The 19,975-nt window shown below is 48.6% G+C and overlaps 1 protein-coding gene across 1 annotated transcript in view; it reads left to right on the top strand.

Moving 5' to 3' along the window:
* LOC104322466 (exocyst complex component 1) overlaps positions 1-13,257 on the top strand; it is a 29,374-nt gene extending 16,117 nt beyond the window's left edge. The window contains exons 10-17 of the mRNA XM_009925671.2: positions 5,701-5,819; positions 6,050-6,160; positions 6,508-6,578; positions 7,196-7,436; positions 8,265-8,448; positions 9,685-9,884; positions 11,995-12,189; positions 12,296-13,257. Of these exons, the coding sequence (XP_009923973.2) occupies positions 5,701-5,819; positions 6,050-6,160; positions 6,508-6,578; positions 7,196-7,436; positions 8,265-8,448; positions 9,685-9,884; positions 11,995-12,189; positions 12,296-12,451 (1,277 nt within the window). The 3' untranslated portion in view covers positions 12,452-13,257. The remainder of the gene's footprint in view (positions 1-5,700; positions 5,820-6,049; positions 6,161-6,507; positions 6,579-7,195; positions 7,437-8,264; positions 8,449-9,684; positions 9,885-11,994; positions 12,190-12,295) is intronic.
* Positions 13,258-19,975: the final 6,718 nt, after the last annotated feature.

Below are 19,975 nucleotides of genomic sequence, written 5' to 3'. Positions count from 1 at the left end.
TGCAGTTGGCACGACTCTGCAGTGTTTGTAAGCCTTGGCTCCGTGTGTTATCCAGCTTTGTTTAGCTGCTTCTCAGGGCTGTAGCTTTTGTGCACCTTCCCTTTGCAGGACTCAGAAATAATGTGTGGGTGGCTGAGATCGTGTCCTGAGGAGCGGTAAGAGAGGGGGACGTGGGACTGTCTGGCTAATGCCTGGTCCATATTTCATGCAAGCAGAGCTGGTCGCAGACTCCTCAGACACTCTTTTCCATGTAAAGAGATGGCACCAAGCCTGTCCCTGAAGACATGAGTGTATTCATAGCAGTATTTGTGAGAGCAGAATGATTTCATAGTGAGCTGACTGTGGAGCTGTGTTGTCCCAAGGTGATCATTTCAACAGAAATCACTGCATCTGACTCAAAATATTCCAGTCAGGTGTTTCTGAAGATAAAAAGAGAAACTGATGTGTCTCCTCTGGAAGTTTTTGATTGTGCAGAAGTCACATTTTCCTTCAGCAAAACAAAGCACTGTAATGGAAAGTTCCATGCCAGCTTGGCCCAGCTTGAATGTCAAAAACCACTTCACATGGTGTGTTTAGTCTATCAGAGTGCTAGCCCGGCTTCTTCCAGCTCTGCACCTACTTCATCACTTGTGTCCAGACCCCAGAGCCAGAGGATGAAGCCTAGGGAAGGAAATGGGGCTGGTGGCTGAAGGATTCCAGCAAAGGGATCCTTTCTGCACTTGCTGTGCTGGCCCAACAGCAATGATCATACCAACAGCTCCCATCCAGCTGACCTAACTGCCCTGATATTTTTCCCATCCTTTTTCTTCTGGGGGGAAGTCAATGCCATTCTTGTGGGGTACAAGGGATGGTTAGGGAGCCTGGGTCATGGGCGTGTCAACAGAGCTACCCTGAAGCTCACCAGACTGTAGGATCAGACCATTGCATGTGATTTCCACTTCTGTAGCCCCCCAGGGACCTTTCCCTCAGTTTCAGAGTTGGCCATAAAGGGCAGGGCAAATATCTGGGTGTTTTGCTGTAATCTCCTCCCTGCTCTGTGGATCTGTGAAGAACCTGGTGAGTCTCAAGCAGGGCCAGAGAGAGCCTGTGCTAGCAGCAACTTGCTGAGCCGGGACAGGACAGTGCTTCTGCCGGCAGCATTTCCCATGCGGGGGGGGCAGAAGGAGCTTTCTCCGTATCCCAGGTTTTGTGCTGCCTGCTGGCCTGGCAGACCTCTGGGCTGGAGCACTCAGCACCGCTTTGTTCTGCATCACAGCAGCTGCAGCGACTCCCAGCTTGCGGCGGCGAAGGGGCACAGCACCGAGAAGCACGAGCGGACCCGTGTGCTGGGTCTGCTCACCCCCTTGCTGCGCTCCCAGTACTGCCCCAGTCAGTCCCAGTCAAGGGTGGGCCGACAGCAGCAGACTGCAATGCCCAGATGTGGGAGGCTGTGTCTGAAGAGAGGCACACAGGAGCAATCCTCAGGTCCTGGTTTTGGGTGTGCATTGCAGCCGTATGTCAACATCCTTCCAGCTCCTCCCTGCCCAGTACCAGTTCCCCGGGGAAAGACACTCAGCCACACATGCTAGGAAAACAGGGGACCCCAAGACCATGGGACCAAACCAGGATGGGAAATGCTAATGGTGCACATGTACCTGCAATGGAACACACAAGCCCTGAAAAGGAAGAAGGAAAATTTCACCTAAATAGTCTTTTGCCACTGGAAAGAAGGAGAGGGCAAACGGAAAAACACTTGGGCTTTTTCTCCCCGCTACTTGTCATTTTCAAAAATTTATCCCCTTTGAAGGAAGAAAGAGGCAGTAGAAGTTCAGATACTAACCCTTAATTAAAATGTTCCTTTTTGTAATTTTGCTAGAAATAGAGAAAGCGAACACCTCCAGGAAATATTTTTATAGTCACCACAAACTTATTTTTCCATGCCAGAATGATTTGCCAAACCAGGGAGCCAAGAGAGGGAAAAAATCTGTATCAAAATCTCTCCGCTAGTTCTAGCAGAAAAGTAGTGACATGAGAAAAAGGGTCAAAAGGTAAGTTGTGTAGGGAAAGTCAACAGGACATTACTACTCTCCTTGTAATTTAAAAACAAGGTAACAGGCAATTAAATCAAAGGGACATGCTGAAAAGTGGCGATAGGAAATTATTTGTGTAATGCCGTTAGCCTCCTGTACTTGTTGCTACAAGATGTCACTGATGCTGGAGGACTCAGGAAAGCCTATAGCAAGCAGATAACAGGAAAATAAAATGAGGCGGTAATAATAATCCCAGGATAATACTGAGATATGGACTTTCTGAAAAAAAGGATAGCATTTCGTAAGAACTGCAAAGGAAGATGCTTCTCCCATGGGGCTGTTACGACACACGTTGTCACCCTGAATGTCCTCCTCCCTCCTCGGAGGTGCCAGGGACCCAGCAGTGCCGGAGCGCTCGGTGCATCACTCGTCGGATCTGGGATACCCACCCTTCGAACGTTTTGGCAGTGCCCACTATTGCGATCTGGACACCTGTGTGCAAGCAGACAGCAATGGGCTCGTGATGACACCTCGTGAGGATGCATTGGCCCAGGCGGAGGGACCTGAGCAGAACAGAGCACCATTCCTGCGCTTCCTTTCCAGCTCGTCAGAGATGCAGTGGCTGGGGAAAGCTCTCCCCAGGGCGGCTGTCGGAGCTGGCAAGAACATATCGGGACAGAACACGACTGGTTCACGTGACTTTTCACGGCTCGCTTGCTTTTGCTGTCCCCACGCTGCCACGCAGCCAGCACTGCATCTTGTCCTTCTGGATGTCCAGCACTGCCTGCCCTGCTTGGAAGAAAGGGTGCGTGCACCAGTAAAGCAGTCGTTGTAAAGAGATATTCCAGTCAGGACCAATTTGCTTCTAGCCTCCAGCAATTTTGTCTCACCCACATGGGGACCAGCTCATCTTGCAGCCCCTGCGCTCAGCACAGCTGAGAGGGGCATATGGTTTGCCTCCCCTGCCGCATCAGGTAAAACTAATAGTTAAAAAAAGATAATGTTCCTCTCGCACACCCCTCTTCTCCATGCCTGGACACAGCTTTTCCTGGGGAAAAGCGCTCTTTTTTGCTCAGAAATAGGAATTTCTGATAAGAAGTAATGAACGCACTGGCAAAAAGCAAGCCTGGGGAATTAGCAGCAGGGAAGCAAACTCTGATCTGTGGTTTATAAGATAATGTGATCAAGCACCTTTTCCTGAAGGAGGGTGATTGCTTTTATTTAAACAGAAGGAAATAACAAAGATTGTATATAGGATAAAGAGGCCCTTGTTCCTATTTGCAAAGTGATTGATGGGCTCTGAGCAAGGGACTTCAATTCTCCTGGGAGACAGAAAATAAAAACACCCAAATTTGAGTTTGTCTTCTCCCACAGCACAGCTGGGTCTGCTCAGAAAGCCATTAACATAGGGGACATTGCAGGGGCAGAGACAGCTATTAAAGAGGCCCTTTATGGAAACGGACTTGTTAAATAGAAAAATAGTGTAGGGCATGTGTTGCAGCTAGTCTGCCTGATCCCCTTTTGGTGAATGTTAAACCAGTGATTTCCTTTCAGTACTTTGTCTATCTTTAATGCCTATGTGAGTCCCATAAAATGGGGGTAATTAAAATCCCAGGAGAAAAATCCAGTGTCTGTGAAACCCATTGCAGTGATAGGAGGATACCTTGATGGCTACAAGCCTGTTACTGCACTGTTATAAATCACCCAAAGGTGTCTGCCAGTTCCTGGTTGCTGCCATGGCCAGGATGAGACTAGTTTTGCCGGTGCTGGCACCGTGCTTTGCTCCCTGGGATAAGAAGAGATCTGGGCCAGGCAGGTAGCTTCAGGCTTGGCTGGGGATGCTCAGCCCATCATTACTGTGAGCAGCACATTGAAACTACAGCCACCACGTCACTACAGAGCACGATTAATGATAGGGGAAATTTTTAGAAAGTTGCATCCACAGAGCTTCTGCCAGCCACGCTGCAGAAAGGCATCTTCCCTGGGGCTTGCGGTCCTGCCAGCTGAGATTTGCCTGCTCACCTCTGGAGAGCCTGGGGACAAAGCAGGAGGGAGGGCATCACATCTCCTCCTGCATCACCTCCCTCTGGAGCTGAAGTTGACCTCTTCTCGGCTCAAGGACACACTGCAGGGTCAGCAGCACCCTGGCAGTGCACGCACACATCCTTCTGCTGAAGGACCTTGGCAGCAATGGGCACTGACAGCGAGCACAGTCTCTCCCAGCTCCTGGGGACCTTCAGAGACTCCTCCTGTAATATTTTCTGCAAAATTGGTTGGTCTCAGGCTGTTTTGCAGGGACGGCTTGGCTTTGATGAAGTTCTGCGGGAACCTCATCCAAGGTCTTTCCTGACATTTCACCGGCTCAGCTGCTCGTTGGGGTGAGCCGCTGCATGGATGAAAGCCCAGGCTGCAAGGACACTTGCCTGATAATGTCCCTCATCCCTGCTTTAAAATATCCCAGGCTCGCTCTAGCTCGCTGTGCCTCTTTCTTTCTACTGATTATCACAGAAGTGAATTTTTAGGGTTGATTCCCTGCCCTCATAAAGGATTATGTCGATCTCTTCTAAATATACCACCTGATGATTTATTGCTTTGTTTCAGTATTGTGGGAGAGTTTAGAAGCCAAACCCCAAGATGTTTGTAATTAATTGTGAACCAATAATTAAGCCTTTCCCCCCAATTTTCCCATTCCCTTTTCCACACTAAAATTTACAGGCTCATAAAATTCTTTCCTGTTTGCTGTGGGGAGATATTTTTGCCTGGTTTTGCCACTTCCCAGCAAGTGAAATTATCATCACCCATTGCATAAGGGTTGGAAAAAGATTATGAAGCAGCTCATTAATTTTCTCCATGGTTTTAGCAAGGCGGAGGTCATGAGCAGGGCTGTCTGTCATCTCTCATCCCTGCTCGGCATGTAGGGCATCTGACAAATCCTTTCCAAAGGTAAAAGCCCTGCGGGTAGTGGCTTGAATAAGGATATTTCGCATGTTATGAGAAATGGAGAGCTGGCCTCATTCACCCAGGACCTCTGGGTTAGTGGAATGATACCAATTTTTAGAATTAATTAGAAAATAATATGGATGTTTCCCCACCAATTTCTTTCAGTCAGTATAATAGTATTTTTTTAATGCACATTTCAAAGAAATTTTTCAACTTTTCCACTTACGCTAAGCACCTGGTAAAAACACTGTGGTAAAAACTGGTAATGTTTGAAAAGTGTATTAGCTTCCAGGTGAACGTTTATCACTTTAAAAGGCTAATTTTTGAAAAAAGCCAACCCTCCCTCCTGCCTCAATATTGTTTTATGGCAATTTACCATCAAAACTAAGCAACAAACATTTTTCCTGAAACTCTTACAGGCATTTCTGCTGATTTATGCTCTTATCACCCAGGATTTTTCACTCCCCAGTCCTCAAGAGCTAGTACTAAGCACTAAATAGCAAAGGGGTAAGCATCAAAGACAGTGAAATAAAAGAAGAGCAATGAAAAAGAGAGAAACAGATGAGAAGGCAGATAAAAACATGAGAGCAAAGCCTGCATCCCCCATATATCTGAATCCAAGAAGAAAAAGGCCAATTCATGCATCAGATCGGACATAATAAGAGACATTTAAATCTGTTAAAATCATCAGAGGAGCTGGAGAGGCCAAGAGGGATGGAGATGTCTAACCACCTACCAACCTACCATGCAGGTCTTCAGGAAAGCTTAGAGAAGCCGATGGCGATGGGGAGCAGGCAGCAGTCTCGATGGAGCCTTCCTGGGAGCAGAGAAGGCCAGGAGGACACACCGGACAAAGGCAACGTCATCAAGGCAAGGAGCTGAGGTTTTCTAAAGGGTTCATGTGTCCCACAGGGGCTGTGCCAGTGCTGCAACCCATCCCGTGGTCCTTTCTCTGGTGCTGTGTACCTGGAGCAGAAGGAGATGTGTTCTGTACCACTGACCTGACTGAGATGTCACTTCAGGTGGACATGGACACCTACTCCGGTGTCCTCAGTGTGTGCTAGAAGGGTTTTCTAACATGCCCAATGGTTTCTAAGCAGATGTTGGAGCAGGTGCTGAGAGAGCTGCAACCTCTTTGCACCACAGAGCAGCAGTTCATTGAGAAATTCTTCCAGTTAAACCACAGTGCTGCAGACCTGCAGGTGCTGGAGGTAAGTGCCAGGACTCTGTCCTCTCCAGTCCCACTAGCCAGTCCGCCCTCCAGCTGGACACAATCCTCAGCAGGCACAGTGGGGTGGCTGCTTACCTCTGTCAGATACCTGAGCTCTCCTCAGCTCTTGTTCTCTAGCAACCTTCAGTAGTGGGGAAGCTTAAGACATCCTGATTACAGAGGAGAATAAAACTGAACTTAATTGATAGCTCCATCAAAATCACAAGATCTTTAAGCATTAAACACAGGACTCCAATATGAGGCAGCTGAAATGAAACACAGATCTCGAGTTTTCCTCTCTGAGGGAGGGCAGACAAATCATAATTTCCATTCCATTCTTTCTTTCAGGCTTCTGCCACTAAGGGAGGAGAGAGCATGCCATCTCCAGAGGACCCTCTTTGCACCAAGCCTCGGAGCCAGTACGTAGGTGATGACACAGAGCTGGCTGCTCTGACAGGGACATGGTCTGGAGTGTCCTACAGGGACTGCCTGAGGAAATGAAGGAGGGATTTTTTTTTCACTCTTGACCATCCTGAAGTCTACAAAGTGGTCTCAGGTTTGCACCCTGGGTAGCAAAAACTCAGGAGACATCATAGCTGAGGATGCAGAGAGGCTGAGCAGGGCCTACTGGTTCTGCCTCTCCCCAGTGCAGTGGCTCTGCTTCAGGGTGGGTGAGAAAGCAAGGTTTGTGGTTCATGGAAACCCCTATGTTTTGATCAGTTTTATTTCCTTATTAGCAATGTCATAAAGTGAAAATATACTGCAGAAGAGAAATCTTATAAAAAATGTCAGCATAAAACCACTGAAATTTTTCATTTGGCTGGCAAAACAGGACATTTCAACATCCTCCCACAAGCAGAGATGGTAAAGAGTTAAAGGATGACCCAAGCATAAACAGGCTCCACTGCGATACAGAAGGCTTTGATTCTTTCTTTAGCTTTGCCCTTGCCTCTGCAGCTGGCCACAGGGCCAGTGGCCCTCCCCATTTAATTGCTTACCTTTGTTTTTTGGTTTTTTGTTTGTTTGTTTATTGAAGATTAGAAGAACCTACGACCCAGCTGCTGTGTGAGATCTTCAGTTGCCTGGAACCAGAGCTGAGAGGATTTCTAGACATCTGCAATAAGGTCCACCCATTCGGCTGCTTGCAGGTCCTGGTTACCTTGAATGACTCCATCTTTGAGATGTGGGACTCTTCCTCATCTCTCCCCTCGTCCTTCCTCAATACTGTCCTGGGCAACATGCTGCTCCTGGCCAAGAGCAGCTTCAACAAATGCATTGTGAGTGTCAGCAGGAGTAAACCCAAGTAGACCCGAGTGATGTTTGACCTCCTCCAGAATCTTACAAACTTCTAACAGGATCTTCATTGAGGGCAGTACTGGTTTATATCAGGCAGGAATCTGGCTTTTTGGTTTTGGGAGGACTAGACCCTCATTGCACCAACAATTGTGTCTGTGTGAGGGAGGTGGGACGCAATAAACGTAAGTGCCATCTGTGCCTCCTCTTACCAGGATGGTCAAACCAAAGGGGTTTCTCCCATATAGAGTACTGGGAGGCTGTGGGAGTGATGGCAGTGTGTCAGATGGCTGGAGCCAAGCTCTCCTGTTCCCCTCCTGGCACAGCAGGACATACTCCAGGACCAAGCAGCTGGGAGGAGAGTGGCAGGGGGTGGCAGGTTGAGAGCCCATCAGAATTGGCCAAGGAACCTGACCCTGAGTCCACTGAGCTCGAGGGACATGGTGACATCAGCTGTGTTTGTGCTAAGACCTGGAGCAGCAAGTCTGCTCATAAACCAGCCTGAGAAGTGCAAGAAGTGGCAGTGGTGAACACCTCTGCCCTAGGAGCTGTGTGTCTGTGGGGAGATTGCAGCGCTGTGTCTGAGCAAAGAACCACATAGCCTGGGAGACCAACTCCAGCTAGCACAGCTTCACATCCAGCCTCAAACAAGGATGCTCACATACCTTCCCATAGAAGATATTGTAAATGGAGAAAGTGGTACACACAACCGATTACTTCGCTTGTTTTCTGGCCTGTGCCTTAGTGTGCCATAAAATGAGGCTGGGGCCACGTCAGATCAGAGAATGCCATGTCTTGTGTGTTCTTGCCAGGGGACCTTGTGCAAAGAGATTGAGGAAGCAAAGCTGCCCAGCAAGATGAAAGGTGGGATCCTGCCTTCCGTGAGCCGCTTTGAGGAGTTTGTGAATTTCTCAGAGGAGGTGTTCAGGACAGCTCAGCGGAGAGGGGAGCTGGACAAAGCACATCTCAGGCTGGCCGGCAGTGTCTTCAGCAGCAGTGAGTACAAGCGCTGGGAGCTGGATGCGTCAGGCAAATGTATATCTGCAGCTTCAGGAGTTCCTAGCAATCAGCTGAGCCACCAGAGCAGGGTATGTGGAGACTACCTGCCTCCTGGGCATGCCTGGAGCTGAAACTGCCTTTGCTAAGCAAGAGCCTGGGAGCATCAGACAAATACAGAGAGCGTGGCATGCCAGATGCATGGTGTCTGCCACACCAGGATGGTCCCAGTTTTGACAGGGCTGAGACACATGTGCTTAGCTTTGAATCCAATGTCAACCTCTGCTTTCCCACTATGGAGGGAGTAGCTCCTCACTACAGATCAGACTGCTCTTCTTGCAAGCTCAGAGGTCTTGGGAGCAGCAGCAGCCAAAGAGCAACTTCCCCCAAAACACTGAGGCACATTGGTAGGGACAGAGGGCTCAGGAGAACAAGGCAGGCAGCTTTCAGTAGATCCCTGTGTTGTCCCAGCTGGTGCCCACAGCTGTTTGTCAGTGGAGATACCCTGCTTCCCAGCCTGGAGGGGAGCAGAGGGGCTGCAGAAGTAACAGCTTAGAGCCTCCGAACCACAGATCACGAGGTGGTGTAGAGCAGCAGCTCCCACCTGTGGATGAGCCTGGGGTGACCCACTGAATAGCAACTCATAAATCCAAAACCACAGCCCCTTCCAGGCTCCAGAAATGTTTATAGTAAAGCAGGTGAGATAGGGAATCAAGCTAATGAACAAGGATCAGTATTTGTGTTACAAATAGTTACTCCACCTGGTATTGGAAGAAGTCAGACAGTTCAAATGAGACAGCCTAATGACATGCTTACTGCCATGAGTGAGAAGGGCCCCCTCTGTTCTGCATGCACAATGAGATACTCAAGCTCTCGCCCTTTCCAGACCAGCTGGCAAGTGGCTGGCAGGACGGTGAGCCATGCCTCCGCTCGGCAGGTTGAGCGCGTGCCATGCTGATGTGCTGCTCTAGAGCCCAGGTCAGGAACAGATTTGGACAGGGCTGGACTTGGATGTCTCTGCACCCTTTTGGGTAAACAGTTTTTAAATGTCATGACCCTGAAGCTCTGCAAGGCAAGGTGGTTGAAGAGCTGAACAATCTGTGATGATGCTCACCTGAGCTCTTGGTTAAACTCTCCACTGAGTGACCAAAGCCTGACAGCATCTGCATCTCATGTCCCTCCTGACCCAGCCTGCAGGGTCTTCTCTCCATACCCGATTTGTTCCTTTCTTTTAAGTCAATAGCCTGTCCTCAGCAAACCTGAAGGTGAACACAGATATGGTCATGATGGAAAATTTCCACCACATCCACTGCTTCCTGTGCCAAAAGAAGATCCACTGCCTGGAGGGCAAAAAGAGAGAAGCCAAGCAAAGGTATGGTGAGCACATGGAGAAATATGTCATCAAGTACCTCGGCCAGCCACTGGAGAAGCTCCATGTGAGTACAGGATAAACTGACCCTTACCTGGGTCTCAAAGGGCAACTGCACTTCCCAAAATTATGAATTAACTAGAGTTCAAATCACCCCTCCCCAAATCCAGCCTGGGATTATATTAATTTGTTGTCACCCCCCCAATGCTCCCACACCTTCTCTGACAAGTTATTGCTGGGTTTCACAGTGCAGCACAGCCCCAGCATGAACAGGGCTCAGCACCATCAGGTGCTGGTACCAGCTCTGCAACTCAGCCTCTGTGCAGCGGCGTAAGGACCTGCTCAGACCCCCACTCCGGGTTGCATGCCTGCGTCTGGCAGATGCTATTTTCTTTTTGCAGGGCTGCCTGGGCTAATAAGTCTAGCAGAGTTTCATGCTTCCCAAGCAGCTGCTTTGTTAACCGAGCTAAAAGCATCTGGCTTTGCTAACTCCAACAGACATCCCCCTTCCTCCCAGAGAGGATGGCTACTCCTGAGAGCCCTCCTCGCCCTGCTCCTTCTCTCTTCTCACTGGCCTAAAACGTCTCACAGACTGAGATCGGCTTGAATTATTTATAGGGCCTGTTACTTACAGTTTGTTTCCAGTCTTTGCTGTCAAACATCATGTAGGTTTGACTGGAAGATCAGTTTGGTGTCTCATGCTACCTGCAGCCCTGCTACGTTAATGGCTTCAAATCCTTCCTCTGTGAGGAAAAGTATCATTTCATTGCTCACAATGAAGCAAAGCAAGTAGCATATGAGGTTACTTGGATTGCATTCTCCTCAGGGACTTCTGGAGTCCTGACATGGCTTTCTCTAGCAGACCACACAGCTCTTCAGGTTTGAGCACAATTCACTAACATCTAGAGAAGTTGTAAAGGGGCCTAAGTAATGTAGGAGCCCATTTCTGTTTTTGAAAACAGCTTGTACATTTAAGAACCTGTTTCCATCTGAAAATGCTTAGGATTTAGGGTATTTCTCCACAGCAAAATTGCAGTGGAAATACCCAAGACAACAAACCGATTATTGGTCTGTATGAACAGGAGGCTAGACAGTAGGTTGAAGAAAGTGATTATTCCCCTTTTTCAGCCTTCATTAGACCAGATGTGGAATATCATGTCCAGCTGTGGCAGAGATAGAGATGTATGTCATATCCACCTGTGACCAGTGTCTTGGTGTTGCTAAACTGGAGCAAGGCCAGTGGAGGGCCACCAACATGGTGAGGAGAGGCTGAAGGAGCTGGACTTAGTCAGCCTGGAGAAGAAAATTTCAGGGGTACTTCAGTAGAAGATTATTGAGGTGCACAGCAGGATGATGAGAGACAAGTCAGAAAAAGTAAAAAGGAAGGTTCCAGCTGGATTGAAGGAAAAAATTACTATAAGGATAATAAAGCTTTGAAACAATCTGTCCAGAGAGGTTGCTCAGTCTCTGTCCTTGAAGGTTTCCAAGACCTACCTTGAGCAATGCCCCAAGTACTCTCTTTTGAATTCAGTGTTGAACCTGCTTTGAGCAAGAGGTTGAACTAGAGACCTCCTGAGGTCCCTTCCAGCCCGAGAGATTCTGTGTCTGAAAAGCACATTCAGAAAAAAAAAATTCTCAGCATTGAGCTTTTTGCGGAGCTACGCTGCTCCTAGTACTTTTCTGAAAGCTAGCTGAGGTCTGCATCCCTTGAGGCTGGCATAGCCCTGGGCCCTCAGGCTACAGCCATGCTTGGGGTGGGACATGTGTTCCTTTTGAAACTACAGAGCAGCCTTCCCTGCTTTCATACAATATCCTGGAAGAACTGGGAAAACTTAAGTTTTGCTTTACACTTCTGCAGATGCTGGGATCCCCCAACCCCACTCCTGGCTCCAAACCCTCTGCAGCAAGCAAAGCTGTATGAGGCACCAAGGAACACGAGTGATTTTTCCAGCAGTCCCATTGCTCCATGTACTGCAACCCTTAGAGATGCTGCTTGCCGAGCAGGAAGGGAACTGATGAAATTCTCTATGCTCTGCTTTCCTGGAGGATAAACAATCTCCAATACTTCATTTCCACTTAGACATGGAAGGGAACTGAGGAAAGCAGTCAGGTTTCAGCCCTGATGCAGGAGTCCACCTTAGGGCAGCTCATCAGTGAATGTCTCCTTGCCTTTCCAGCACTTCTTTGAAGGAGTGAAAGCCCGTGTGGCCCAAGGGGTGAAAGAAGAAGAGGTCAGCTTCCAGCTGGCTTATAGCAAGCAAGAGCTGAGGAAGGTCATTGAAAAATACCCTGGCAAGGAAGTTAAAAGAGCCCTTGAGACCCTCTACAGGAAAATCCACAAGTATCTCTCCCCAGAGGAAAATCTTTTGCCGGTAATTGGAGTGTGATCTGGGTGTAACACTGTGATGTTTTGGGGGATTCAGGACTACAAAGCATGTATAGCTGTCATGGGCTGATTAAGGGTCTGTTTTTCCCTAGGTGGTGTGGCATGCTATGGAGCAGGAGTTCCTACGTCAGTACCAAGAGTTTGAGGATCTGATCCAGCGCTGTTATGCAGGGTCAGGGATTGCCATGGACTTCACCATGGAGGACTTGCTGAGCTACTTCAACTCCATCACTCTGTCCAACATGTAGAGGCAACCCTCTCTGGATGTCTGTTGGGAACAGCTCAGGAATCCTTGTCTGCAGCTACACCTTTAAGGAGCTAAACTCAAAACACTTCCCAAGCTGAAGTTTGGCATATGGGGGTCCCATCCTGAACTTAATGCCAAAGTGCCTCTGACTTGTTGGTCTTTGGCTAGATCTCCCTTGGGGAAGTAGAGTTCTCAGACCCAAACCGCAGCTTCCCTGCTCCAAGAAACCATTATGCAACTAGTTAAAAAAAAAATCCCAAACCTCAGATTTCTGCCAAAGTGAGTGCCAGTGCTGTACCTCTTCAGCAGGCCACTTCCCAGTGCAGCTGAACAGCAAAAGGCATCTTCTCTCCAGGAACTCTCTCCTTTTTAGCTACTGTTAGATTTCACAGTGAACCTGTGCCAAAACAAGAGGGTTACAACACACTGAGACACCTGGATGCATGTAGTATTACTATAGCCAGATATCAGAACATGCACCATTGCGCTACCAGCTCTTCAGTAGAGACAGATGAAAGTTCAGCATTATTAATATAAAAAGTTTTATTGCTTTTAGCTAAGAAAGGACTTAAACTGGAATGTAAACTGAATGTAAACTGGACTGGAGCAAATGCTACAGTTCTGAGATCCAAACTGGTCTCTCAGGGAGTTGCCTGTTCTTACCCCATTTTCTTATGAAGCATCTTATAGCAACATCACAACTCACCAATATATTTTTGTTGTTGAAAATATGGCCTCTGTATCTTGTGATGATCATCATGGGGCTAAAATGCTGTCCATTATAACCTTCTCTCTAAAAAACCTGAAGATCCTGAATCCTTTGGTTCAGTACAAAATATCAGGTCCATAGGGATTGCACAGAGTCAAGGACCAGGATATCAGTCTATAAGCCAAAGTCCAGACCATCAGGGCCATTGACCAGGTAAAGGCACATCTGAAGCTAAACTGGAGAACAGCACTCCTACACCAAAACTCAGGTATGGAGCGAAGGCCCTGAGAAGAGCTTAAATATGCTCCAGGGCCTATGCGTGGGGGTGGAAGCCCTCAGGTGAGGCTGGTCAGGGCTATTAAGGTCAATTAGTGCCTTCAAAGCCCTGTCAGGCATCAATGTCAATGATCTTGTTACTAGCACCTGTGGGAACAATTTTGGGAGTTTTAGTAAAGAAAAGATATTAGGATTTTTCCCAAGAAAATGAGGTTTGGGAGGTCCACCTGCTGCTTGTCCCTCTGACTGCCAGCCCCACTGTGTAGCTATTGAACCTCTTGACCTGCGGTGGACAGGACAGCAGAAATCACCGAGACAGTCAGCTCCTGCATGTCTTGTGAAAATCGGGGGCTGACAGAGGGAAGAGGTGTCGACAGCCTCCTTCAAGTGAGGCTACAGCGCGAGCAGAGTGGCTTTCTGTCCTGCTCGCCCCACTCTGGGCCAGCAGGCACAAGGACAGGAGTGGGCTGTCACCCGTGTTTCGAAAATAAATGTGGTTTGTTTTCCATAATTACCTTCAGGGCAGATTTATGAGCCTCTTTCCCCATTCAGAGCATTGGCATCCTCTTCCTTTTTGTTGTTTTGTGTTGAGCCTGGTGGCCATCCCTCCACTGGAGGACTCTTTAAGGGACACCACCGTGCTGGGGAGGAACAGCCTTTTGCTGAGCTCTGGCCATGGGATTTCCACCTCAGCTCTGCTTTCTTCAGTGTGAGTAAATCCACAGTGACCTTCAAGATAAGGAAGGCACGAGGGTGGTGGTGCATGTCCTGGGATTAGCTTGTCCAACCTACTCAGCCTCACCATTGCTAATTGACAGTAGATGATAACCCATTAGCTGTGGGGGAAATTCTGTGGGCCAGCTTGGGCAATTAGGGGAGAAAAGTCCAAAAAGGCTGTACAAAAAGGATACAGGCACTTTGACTGCTCCCTCCTGCAGCAAGCTACAGATGTCCTTTCCCTTGACCTGAGGCAAAAAAACCATTTTCAACTATTTCCACATATCAGAAATTCTGGTTTTATTTCACATGTTGCTGTACACAGTGATGCATGGGCAGTTTGGGTGGAGAAGGTCTAGGCAGAGTAATTCTAACACAGAATGTCCTGTGCCTTGAACCACTTGCCTGGCAGCTTTTCCACAGCCTGAACTACTCACTCCTTTGGAGCCAACTGCCCTGAGAGCTTCAGACCTTTCAAAACTCCATTTTATTTTTGACAGATTTGGGTTTAGCAGAGGAAGAAAAAGAAAATCTCTAACTCTGCCTCAGGCCACAGAGAACCCCTTTGGACATGTTTGGTTTCAGGAAGGGGAGTCCGAAAAAGTGCCCAAAGCTGTGCACATCACCCTGAGCCTCCTTTTCTATTGCTCCTTGCTACATATTGGCTGTTAGCACGGCACCTACAGCTCATACATCTTTTATGAGTGGGAGCTTGCAGTGCTCGCAGGGACAGCAAGTGCCTTGTGGGGCAATAAGACCTCAGCACGCTGCATGGTAGAAAATAATCTTGGAGGCAAAGAGGTGAACAGGCACATTGCCTGCTGCCAGGGAGGTGGGGAGGCTGCTGCAGCTGCTTGCCACAGCTCCTCTTCTCCAGGCATATCCTTGCTCCTTCTTAACAATAAGTCACCCCAGTCTGAGCACCAAGCTCAGCTGTGTGCTTTGATATAGCACTTTAACACATCTTTCCCTTGCAAAGGGAAAGATATGTGGCTAAAATATCCAGACTCTTCTCCTGGGATTTTTCAAACAACTCTATGTAGTTGGACTTTCAGGTCCTTTGGGTCAAGGTACACCTCTGCAGGGAGCAGTGCTCAGAGCTCCTGTTTCTAATCTCGTTGGTTTTTTACCTCCCGTTCTCCTGTGATGTTGCCGCTTGCACAGCTCAGCTCTGGGCAGCAGGAAGAGGACAGTCATAAAGGAATTGTCTGGCACCATCTTGCCCAGCTGTTTGTCCTCTGTCGCAGGCACTCAGCCTATTTTTGCAGTCTGATTTCCTTGCAGTTGTTTGCTGGGGGGCTCGTATGGGAGGGGAGGGCTGTATTGGCAAGGTTTGCCAGGCAAGAGGTGGGAGCTGCAGGCTGTGACATGAGGACCCTGCAACTTGGGAGCACCCGGGAAGACTTTCTGGGTGCAAGGACTTTGCAGAGGGCCTGAGCGCAGGTTGCTCAGAAGTGAGGTTGTGAAACACCAAACGCCATCTGCAGCGAGGAGGAGCAGTGACTTTCCACTGCCTCTGTTAAAAGCTTCCCCCCATAACTGGTGCAATCACTGGGCACAATCCAGGCCATGCTGCAGTCCCAGCTTGGGGACAACAGGGTCCTGCTCCAAGCAAGCTCCTCTGACTGTGGTGAGCAGATGCCCCGGTGAAACGGTGCCTGGTTTTATGCTGAGCTTGCTCCTGTGTCACCAGGGCTTTGAGATCTCTCCTTGCCAGCCATTTCCCATGCACTCTGCTGCGGAAGGGCAATGCCAGAGGATATGAACCCAACATAAGATAAAACACCAATAACCACTGTAAACCCAGGCTCTTGAGTCCCCATACCCTCATGCTGCACCTCCTTGAACCTCTGGCATCAGCCTTACCCTCTGCCTGCTCATGATGTCTAGCAGTTTGAAGGCACATGACAAGGCAAAAAGGGGTTGGCATTGTGGGCTGTTTTCCTGATTTGTGCCACTTTGTGCTGCATTAGTGTTGAGAGGGTTTATTTTCCACCTGTTTGGTTTTTTTTTCAGAGAGGCAGCAGGAGTGTCGAGCTTCCCTTGCACAGAGGTGTTGGTGGAGAAACTGTTGAGGGTCTCAGAAAAGTGAGTTGTAATTTGAAGCAGGATTTGGGGCTTTTTAAGAGCGAGAAGTAAATGTATCTAAGTAGAGAGCTGCTACTGATTTGAAGGAAACTTGACTCCATTTGTCACTGGGGGGCTTGTCACAGCCCTCCTAGTTTCCTCAGCCAGGTTTTCTGAAGGTAAAACCAACCAAACCCAAAATGAAATGAAAACTTCACAGCCTCTCAAAAATATCATCCAGGCCACCAGGGCCAAATCCATTTCCTTTTCACAGCTTGGTGCAAAGGTGCTCCCAGGATCTGGGGAACAGCAGGAAGATCTGCTGCCACTGAGTTAAGCAGCCTGAGCCTGCTTTAAATGTGTGTTGATGATCAGGGGTTCAGGGATTATCAGAGGGTCATCGGAGTCATCAGATCAGGATCATCAGGGATCCTGCTCTGCTGCAGATGGGGCTGAAGTAAAGCAGAGACGTGGCAAGTAGATCACTGAAATATTTACAGAACTCTTAATTTTCCTAAAACTGATTTCCCCCTGCCAAGCCACCATGTCACAGTCCCAGAGCCCTCAGCCATTTGCCCCTTGGGCTCAGTCCTACAGTGCACTCATGTTGGTGGCAAGTTCCCAGTCCGTATCTTATTGTCCGTGCTTTACATCTACATTATATAGGCACCAGAAGAGATTCCCAGTAAGGCAGCAACAGGGCTTTGCACCAGCTCCCTGTGTCTGGCCTGCACATCCCAGCTGCCAAGGGAAGGATGCAACCTTGTACTGCAGCTGGGAGGGATTTGCTCCTCCTTTCCATCCCCATGCATGACACTTCCCTGTCGACTGTTTCTCTCAGCTGTTCATTTTTGGAACAGCAGCCTCCTTGCAAAACTTGACACCCCCCCATGGCAACACGTCCAGAGCTTGGGAGAGACTCTGGACCAGGGAGAGGAAGGCCAACACTCTTGCCTTCCTCTGTTCAGAAGAGGCATCCAGAATTGCTCCAGGAGCTTTGGCATGAAGCTGCCTGCATGGCATGGAGGGAGGCAGGGATCATCCCTGTGAGGAGGAAAATGTGTCAGCAGAGCTGGGGCAGGGGTCTACTGCAGCAGAGTCCACTCCAACCCGGACCGATGGCACTCAGTTACTTGTGGGACTGTCCTAAGTTTTCTTCTTTCTTTAATTATTTAAAAAGCAATTCCTCAATTATTTAAAAAGCATAAAACAATAAAGAAGGACTTAGGGTTTTTCAAGGAGAGCAGTTCCCCAGCTGGCCACACTGCGGTAGCAATGTTATCATCACGGAAACAGTGCTGGAAGGCAGAGAGGACTCTTCTGACCTCTACAGTCAAAATCCTCTCTAAAATTGAAATAATCCCTGAACTGTACTAAATTTTTTTTTCCTGCTGGAATTTCGTGGGAAATCCAAACCTCTCCACGGTGCGAAAAAAATGCGAAGCCCTAAAAAATGTCATCCCCTGGCCGCAGGGACGAAAGCCGCGTTGGGCTCCGGTCAACCTGTTGGCGGGAGCTAAAGACAAGAGCTGCCGTGGGAGAAAGCCACGGCCAGTTCATCCCCTTTACCCGGGAGGGGACCCCCAGGGAGGGACCCCCGAGGAGGGGGGGACCCCCCCGGGGAGCGGAGCCCCCCGCCGCCCCGACCGGCGGCAGCTGTCCAGGGTGCTGATGGCCCGCGGGGGTGTCCGGCCCTGCCCCTGGGACCCCACGGGTGGGTCCTGCCCACGGGAAAGGGCCGATGCCCACGGGAGGGGATCGATGCCCACGGGAGGGGACCGACACCCACGGGAGAGGGCTGACAGCGGCATCCTGCCTCAGCTTTGCCCCGTTCTCTACTGGTCAGGGCTTCTCTCCAGCCAAGTGCTTGCGCCCCGTTGATTTCTGCCGTGGGATTGTAGTTATCGATCGATCGCTAACACGGATCCTGCCTGGCTCCGCACTGCAAGTGTCCCTTCATTCACGGAGCTTGCTACCGTAAATATGTTTGTGGAGAAATGTTACCTTTTCTTCATTTTAAGTGTCGTTTATCTTGGAACGGCAGTAGAAAGAAGGACAGTGGGTCTTTTCTTATTCAGCCTGAGAGGAGAGGTTAGGGACTTTGGTGGCACCGTATTAATCGCTGAATGCCCTCAGTGTCACACAAGCTGGTCTGTAATTTTCACAGGCCGTTTTTTTCCTTGGCTCTTTTAAGGCCTCGCTTCCCTTGCCAGGGGTTTGGCCTCCTAATTTGTTAAGGATATGAAACATTTGCTGTTTGAAACTGGAAATAATGAGTGACACACTTTCCTGGGCTGGGATACTGGAGGCATTTTCAGGGTCCCAGGCTTTTAGAGGAAATATCATGAATGAAAAAAATCTCAGGTATGCCTTTAGCTCCTGGATGCTCTGGAAAAGCAACTTAGTGCTTCAACTGATAAGGGGCCCAATAAAAGGAAAGTTGGACCCTACCAGCCTTCCTGTGCCTTCCCTTCCTAATTTTACACATCGTCTGCTGAAAGGTGTCAGGATTGTATCTGATGGGACAGCCAAGACATGAATGAGGTTTAGAAGGGTTTCTGGATCTCAGGGACAAAATGTAGCCTAAAACCCAACTGAAAAGCTCTTTTTTCTGCTCCAGCACCAACAGGTAAACGGTGCAAGTTCCCTCGTCTCCTGCTCAGCTTCACTGCTACACGGCATCGCTTCTGCAGCATGGTGCAGAAGGCGTGGAAATGAGAACATTGGAAAAATGTTAGGACACTGAAACCACTGATAATCCACTGAGGTGCATTGTTCCTTCCACTGCAGCCCGTCTTGGTTCTGTCACACATTTTTATTCTCTTGACGAATGTGAAGCTAACGGCTGACTTGGAAGGCACTGGCTCTGTGGGTTTCCAGCTCTTTGGGCTCTGAAACACAGAATGACTTTTTTGGTGATCTCATACCTGATTCAAACCAAGGGAAACTAGAGGTTTGTCATGGAAACTTAGCAAGTATTTGACATCTGTAGCTTAATGGAGAAACACTGGGTAACTTCTCTTCTTTGAGAGATTGCGTTTAACCACACCCAGACCTTGCTGGCTAATAGCTATTGTTCTCACCGGGAAAAACAGCCTGCGAGGTTCAATGTAAATGTATGACCCTGGAGAAATCACTGGCCATGGGCCAGCCTTCTAGCTGGCCCTGTCCTAGCCTCTGCTGGGTTCCCCATCTATTGGAAAAGCCTCTGTATCGCATGTGCTCAGATTAAAACTGAAAACCGGATGGTCTACAAAATGTAGCATTAAATCTTTATGCAGAAAATGAATTTACTTCAGTTCTTTATTCAGAAAGATTCAGTGTGAATATGCTAGACAGTATGAGAGAGTAGATTAACAGGTGGGCAAACAGTTTTGCTGTGGCTGGGAAGTTCTCTGCACAGACCACTACCAGCAAGCTAAAAAGGAACTGGCCCACATTCCTTCTTGCCTGTCTAGTCCCATCTCTATCACCCTTGCAGAAGGCAACCCTCACTTCTGCAACGGATTCTGTATCTATATCATGATCATATTGGAAACAAGTCGTTTGGATCAACAATCACAGTATTTGTTTAAGGTACAGAGGAATATCGCATAGCTCTCCATCTCACTGTTCAGAAAGGATGCAGGTAAGAAAGCCTTTCAGTGAACGGCTACTCAGGAGCACAAGTACAGATTTCATCCTGGCTGGAAAGATGAGTTAAGAACTGAGTCTCAGTAAGCTTTCCCTCCTCTCAGGGGAGAGAAACAGGAATTT

Source organism: Haliaeetus albicilla, chromosome 23, assembly GCF_947461875.1.
Source record: "Haliaeetus albicilla chromosome 23, bHalAlb1.1, whole genome shotgun sequence".
Taxonomy (NCBI): Eukaryota; Metazoa; Chordata; class Aves; order Accipitriformes; family Accipitridae; genus Haliaeetus; species Haliaeetus albicilla.
This window is presented reverse-complemented; position numbering and strand designations above follow the sequence as displayed.